General features: G+C 39.8%; 1 protein-coding gene across 1 annotated transcript; it reads right to left on the bottom strand.

Moving 5' to 3' along the window:
• Positions 1-3,029: 3,029 nt before the first annotated feature.
• Positions 3,030-4,413, bottom strand: LOC147884195 (uncharacterized). Its single transcript, XM_087398160.1, has 3 exons — positions 3,626-4,413; positions 3,376-3,528; positions 3,030-3,147 (listed from the first exon to the last, which is right to left on the bottom strand). The coding sequence occupies exons 1-3, from the start codon at positions 4,051-4,053 to the stop codon at positions 3,030-3,032; spliced, it is 699 nt and encodes a 232-aa protein (XP_087254286.1). The 5' UTR covers positions 4,054-4,413.
• Positions 4,414-7,366: the final 2,953 nt, after the last annotated feature.

Below are 7,366 nucleotides of genomic sequence, written 5' to 3'. Positions count from 1 at the left end.
TGAACAAGGGAAACCATCATAGATGCAAGTGGTTTTACATATACTTTAGTGAAAGAGGGGGAGTCATAGTGGAGAGTTGGATTCTCCTTTTGAGAATTTCTATGTTTGATTGTTTTTTTAAATAAGGTTGCTTAGGTAAAAGGGTACGTTAAGTGAAACTCAGCCATACTCTCTAAATAAGACTATGAGGTACTCTATATGTAAATATGTATATAAGCTATGCATGCTTCCTAATATATTGGAGGCAAAGTGCCCACGTGCACTCTTGTTTTTCTCCCAACATGATGGCTTGGGACTGAATGATGAAATTCAACAATATGGAATGGAATTCATCGATTGGAACTTCCAAGTGAATGGTGCTCCTTCCAATTAATAATAACATTGTGCAAGAATTATATTTTCTTGTTGCAACATTGTGTGTGAGAAGTCATGTTGTCTGAAGTCATAGGAACTGAGGGACCATATTATTAATCTTGAAAAAGATTAATGAAGTTGCATACATAAACTAGAATTGTTTGCACATGTAAAAGTTCACTCGGTCTTTGATGTGAGTAAACTGAAAGACATGCGGGGATCTTGAGATATCATTAGACTAAAAGAGGTATTGGGAGTTGGAGAATATCTCGTTTCATTCCCAAGAACCTGTGCATCTAGCACTCGGGGGGTTTATATACCACGTGCATTCAACACGATGGGTTTTATACCTTTATGTATGATGTTTATGTAACTCCACAATAAATTAAAACCCCTTCTATTGGATGCATGTGCTATCTTACATATGCTGTAGTGAACAAGGGAAACCATCACAAATGCAAGTGGTTTTACATATACTTTAATAGTGAAAGAGGGGATCCAGCACAAGCACTTTTGTTGGGCTTGAAATATCTCTTGCTTTGTTCTACCAAACATAATATTTTTTGCTTTGTTTTGTAAAAAAAAATAAAAGACCAATTTTTTTAAAATAAAAAAATTGAAGGTTGCCAAATTTAATATTATGTTTGGTGTTGAAGATTGTGAGGACATTAAAGAAACTCATAGTTTGCATAGCATATGAACCTATTTTTCAATGCATACATCACAGGGATCATGACAATTGCGAGGACATTGCAACTGTGAAGAAATGAAAGGAAGTTCAAGTTTTCCCTCTATGTCACAAAGATGGAGTGACAAACAATATTGACCACACTTTGGGGAGTGTTTTGATGACCGATGATTGACCAGACTTTGGAGAGTGTTTTGATGAGAAGAGGGGGGAAAACATACTATTAAATTTGGCAAATTTCTTGAACAAAATTCAACAAATAATGAGTAGTCATCATGATTTTTGGCCCTACAAGGGTCCTAAGGGATGTCTTTCTTAGTGAGTTGCTAATTAGGACCATAGTTTTGAAGTTAGTTCATTTGGTCAATTTGACCATGCAATTAGGTTTAAGTGTGGATTAGTAGTAGTTAAGGGCTTCTAATGTGTTTAGGGTCTAAGGTTTTTGTTTGCTTGTGGAGTTCCTAGATGTTCTTGTCTTATATCTTAAATGCTTTTGTCTTTTGTTAAGTATTTTCCCTAAAGATGGAGGCTGTTTTTGTCTCTAGCTTGTATGACACCCCCTTTATAATACTCTTGCCAAAATAGGCACATAACTTTTGCATTCGGACTCCGATTGAGGAGCTTCTTGACGCATTGGGAGTGCCCGTAGTCTCCACTTTTATTTAATGGTCCATACACATCTTTTTCACCCCCCTCTTGTTTCCCATCTACCTTTCGAGATTCTTTCACCTTCACTTGGTTTCTCATTATTGGAAATATTTATATTTATGGGGTTACTTTATAACTAGACTTATAATGACACTCCAAAAGGCAAGGAAGGCGTTAGACGTTGCTGCGTTCATTCTGATTGTCTTGTGCATTCGTTGTGATTGATCCCTTCGAAGTTCGCTGCGCTTTCCGTATGGGTTCGTTGTGATTTTCTTGTGCATTCGTAGTGCTTTCCGCATGCCTTCATTATGATTTTCTTAATCTCTACGTTCGCGTCGATCATACGGTAGAATTCGACGTCTCATTTTCCGTAGGTAGTCTCACCTGAATTTGCTCAGCGGTTGCAATGCAGCTTCGTCGCCTGCTCCACTACACAATCCCAACTCACATGCTCACATCAACTGTTTGCTCATCGACTTTCAACTTCCGTAATTCCCCTTCAGCGGATTTCGAGAGGTTTGTTCCGTCGTTCAATCATCTTCCCGTTACGATCACGCCATGATAAGCAGCTAGTCTATGGCTGAGTTTACACGTCAAAACAGTTAATGTCTGCCACTGACCTTCCCCTTCGCGCTGTCCAAAAGTAATTAAAACCCAAATTCCTTGCTGTGATCAGTGAGTGTTCTCTCGACTGGTCAACCGTGATAACGTCCAGCCAGGACCAGCCGCTTTCCCTTGACCCCGTCACCCCACTTTGAAATCCACTATCGGAAATCTTCCATACCCTTTTCTGTGCGTGCAGCCTAGCAAAACCAGCACTCCAGCTAATCTCGTGGTTGATTCGGTCTCACTAGACTGCTGTCTTTTCCATCGCTTAAAAACCTTGCCATTCTTTCCTCTTGTGGTAAAATTTAGCTCACAGCCACGCGATCAAGTCACAGTGCAGTGTCAAACTTTGCTCCAGCTACTCTTACTTTCGGAACGTTATCTAGCATTGAATTATAATTACTGACCTGTGCTTGTGTCTCGATTTCAGATTAAGGTTTTACCGGTTGCAAGCATGAGATATCTTGTTCCTGTGTCGGACTTTTTCAATTAACATGAGGAGCATGGGAGAGGAGAGCAGAGTGCATGTTTTTGATTCTGCTAAAATCTCCTCGTTGATAGAAACCCCACTTTCAAAAGAACATATAATTTGGACTCGAAAATTAATCTATAAAAATTGAGGGCATGCCGCCTAAAAAATAGGAAATGAAAAATAGCCGGTTCTCGGACTAATTCACTTTAGCCATATAAAGACAGTTTCAAGCCTAGGCTGGCTTTTCCAGCCGGTTGCCAATTACACTTCGTGATTATGCCGGCCGAAATATGTATACATCACACACTCCTTCTTGTCGGAACATTGCTCTATGTGCTTGGAAACGGTGCAGCCAGTTTGAGCACACCTAAAATAACTCCTGCAGAAAGATCAATCGATGAATGAAAGAACGTGAGAGAACAACATAATCGCTACTTTTTGACAAACTCTCTTTTCTGTTCCCCTGTCAAAAGTTATAAGGGCATCCGGGATTCCACAAGGTCAATTTGCAAATTAACGAGGACCCTCAGTTCCACTGCCTTCTAATTGTGAATTCCCGCACAAATGGGCATGAACAAGAACAAGACGAAACTGTTTGTTCACGTACCTTGGGAACAGTCTGTTTTTGATCTTCTTCTCGCCGTATTTGCGCCATGAGTATCCGTCATAAAGGTCCATTATATGGGTTTCCACGTATATCCTCACTGCCTCCGTGTTCTGGATCTCGTCATTGACTTGGATTGGTGCCAGGCTCGTGGCCCTGTAAGACGCAAGAAGCAGAGTGAGAATTTGAGAAATTGCCATAGAGATTTCAGCAGTGAAGACTAAATATTCTGAGAGTGTGAGAAGCTACACACCGGATATCGGTTACTATATTCGAATCTGGAGCATTCTTATCGTGTGATAGTGCTGCTGACCAGCGGGACGCTGCTCCTAGTGCCGCGCGAAGTCGGTCAGGAGTGAAGCCCGTATCCATTGCCATCGTGGACGCTAAAATTGAATCGGACAGTTGACGTGTATGAGCCGTTTCCTTTTCAGTTCCAGGTACGAGGGGGGAAATTGCATGTGGTTGCTGATCATGGGCAGCAAGGGCCAATTCGTTTTCAATACCGAACGGTGAGGGGGGATCAGGCTCGGTAGGGGCAGAGCGCGAGAAGCATTTGTCAAGGAAGTCGTCGTCAGGGAAATCCAACCAGAAGCTGGCATCGTCTTCATCGAGCGAGGGAATAAGATCCTGCTGAGTCTCTCTCTGAGGGTGCACGTGGTGGGAGCTGTGCCCTTCCATGATCTGAGACAGAAAGAGGGATCTCCTACTTCTAATCTGTTCTGTTTATCTCTTCTCAATCTTTCTCTTCCTCCCGACCTCTTTTTCGTCTCTCTCTCTCTCTCTCTGTCTCTCTCTCACACACACACACACACACACACAAGGACTTCCTCCCCTCCCCCCCCTTATGTGTGTGTGTGTCTCTCCCTCTCTGTCTGTATCTCTATCTATCTTGCTATTCTTCCTTTCCGTCCTACCTCTCTGCACTCTCTTTGTGTGTGTGTGTGAGTCTATCACTAAATAAAAATTGTGTGCGTGTGAGTTTGTCTGTATCTCTATCTATCTTGCTATTCGTTTTCCTTTCCCTCACTCTCCGTCTGTGTGTGCGCGAAAACAAGAATAAATAGAGCCAAGGCCGCAAAGCAAGAGGCTGTTGCCCAAAAGCAAGAGCCTCTTGCCCAATTTCAAATGAGACTCCTTACGCGGAATATACTCGTATCGACACTCACTCCTTCTTAGAATCTTCCTATGCTTGGGACCCTCATGGGAATCCACGAAACGCAGTTTCAAGGCACGTGCGTTGTTTTGGAGTAGAAGCTTCCTTCTCTTTGATCAGGACTCAGGAGTCAGGAGTCCAGGACGACTCCCCTTTTCCACTTATATATGTTGAACAGAATCTTCCATCCCTTATAGACTTATAAGGGGAGGACTTAAGGCCTTACAACAATATGGTAGTTTCATCACAAACAGCATCTATCCCTAGCTTTTGCCCCATTTTTTTCCAATGTGTAGTCTTTTTGAAGCATTCAGGGTTGAACATGACTTGAAATTCAACGTTTTTACCAAGCATTATGATATTTGACATGAACCATTTTCTTACCATGTCTTTAGAACTTTAGGATGAGTTCCCCCCCCCTTCCCTCCAATAGACTTATATATTTCATAACCCTAGTGAAGCTTCCAACCTCCTCTCCCATCCTCTTTTGCATTTGTCACCTCTTGACTTTTCTTCTCCCATCTTGCCCCACATATCATGATCTTAGACCCCCCCTTATATCATTCCATTATATTTCATTTAAAACACAAGAATTTCATCACATTTCTTTTTGAACACAAGCATTTCCTTTGAACAACCCTTCCCTTCCCATACACCTTCCATCTAGACTTATTTTCTTAGCATCTTCATTCATCCCATCCCTTCCTTTTCCTTTTCACAACGGTCGCATGACATCTTCTGGCACCACTTCCACACCTAAATCATAAGCTTTTACATGCCCTCTTTAACTTCATGTAGATGTATTTAAGTATGTTTACCACATCTCAAATAGGTCTCCCCAATTGAACATAAATTTAAAAACTATTAGTTAGTGGAAAAGGGAGTGGGGGAGGGGTGATGTGAGGGTAAGAATTTGAAAACCATTTTACAATAATTTATTCCCAACATCTCATATAGCTTAGGAGAAAGACCTTATGAGTGGGTAAAAGTTGTCTTGATTTCAAATCCCCCTTTTGCACGAAATTTTAAACACTTCAACCTTAAATTAATTATATTTTTGCATTGAAAATTAAAGGTGTTTTCAATTAGATTTCACCTTAGGTCAAGTTGTGTCCTATAGAATAGGTAGATGGGAAGGAAAAACTAATGGAGGAGTTGGGTGAAAGAGATTAGGCAAGAATTTTTGGAATTTTCATAGAGGTACATCTAGGAGACTATTTAAGGTGGTATGCATACTTGTATGTATACTATCATGTTCTTAATAGAACCATTAGCTAGGTATGGAAACTTGTATGTATACTTTTCATATTCTTAATAGAGATAAATAGATGTAAATTTGGGGGATTGCCTTTAGGGAGGTATATAATTTTTTATATTCTTAACAGGAGTACCTTTGGTAGACCTGTTTTAGGGGATATATATACTTTTCAAATTCACAATAGATGTATATTTGGGGAACCTATTGGCTTTCACCCAAGTCCTCCATTAGTTTATTGATCTATACTTCCCATCTACCTATGCTAAGGACCCTTAATCCTTGAGAGGTGCACTATTAAGAAACCTTAGATATGATGTGCATTCAAGGAGTATTAGAAATGACCCTTTTCTACAACGATAAAGGATCCATTACAAACTTATGTTTTTAAAAATTCAATAACAAAAATAGGTGGTTGCAAGCTAAGGGTGTCCTGCCCGGATTGGTTACCTAATTTTTCAAAGGGAAAAAATAGGTATTTTTGCACAATAAATGGCTAATCTCACCTAGTTCCTAAGGAATATATCATTTTGGAGTCTTCTAATAAAACATTATACATCTATTTGTGCATAATCTGATAAAAGATCATAGAGATATAACTCATATGACTGTACCCACATTTAAATAAGTAGAAAGTGTGATATTAAATCAATTATATCTCCCTCATTATACATCATATGGCTAGATCAATTTATAAGAAGACACCTCACATAGTGTAGAGCATACCCCAATTTATTGGTATTTTTTAAATTTTGTTTCTAATTATAAATCAATCAAAAATATTTAAAGTGTTGAAAAATGTGCACATTTTTTTGTCCACCTAATCAAAGGTACTAAAATTATAGTCTATACATATGTAGGGGGTTCATAGAAAGATAAGGGTATGTTGCCAACATATTAAATGTATAATTTAATGGTTAGATCTTGTGAGATGTACTTTTGATTTTTACCTCAAGTTATCAGAGTGTTGCTTAGCTAAATTTAAAAAATCCTAGTAATTTATAACCAACTCTAAGTGTATCCAATCTTGGATAATAGTCCTCAATGTGATAAAGCTATTAAATTTTTTTGGGTGAAATTTGAGTAAGGAAAGGGTAAATTTTGCCCTCCCCACTTGAAAAATACTATATCTAGAGGGAAAAAAGACCTCAATATCTAAATACCAAGGGTACATAGGCTTGGGATTAGGCTTGGAAATTTAGGTTTGGGGGAACACCAATCCTAGTGGTAAGCTAAGGGTGGGGCAAGTTGTCCATGTAGAAGGCCCTTCTAGGTTGACACAAAGGACACATGAGGTGCCACATCATGAATACGTGGCCCTCTTGCCACATCATATTTCTGCCTCAACATGCCACATTAGCATGGACGCCACCTTCCCTTGTCACCTCATAGGGCCACCTCACACATTTTGCCACTTCACCTTGCCAACCAGTGTTGCCACCTCATAGATGTTCACATCATGAATGACATGTCATTAAGGTGGTACTTGCCACATCATCCAATACAAGGCCGTAATTTGCCACCTCAACTTACTACATCATCCCATGCAAGACACCTCAACTTTCCACATCATCAAAGTGCAT

The sequence above is a fragment of the Dipteris shenzhenensis genome, chromosome 27 (genome assembly GCF_047967505.1).
Source record: "Dipteris shenzhenensis isolate YYH24624 ecotype China chromosome 27, Dip_SZ_1.0, whole genome shotgun sequence".
Classification (NCBI taxonomy): domain Eukaryota; kingdom Viridiplantae; phylum Streptophyta; class Polypodiopsida; order Gleicheniales; family Dipteridaceae; genus Dipteris; species Dipteris shenzhenensis.
Note: the sequence above shows the minus strand (reverse complement) of the source record. Positions and strands in the feature narration are given on the sequence as shown.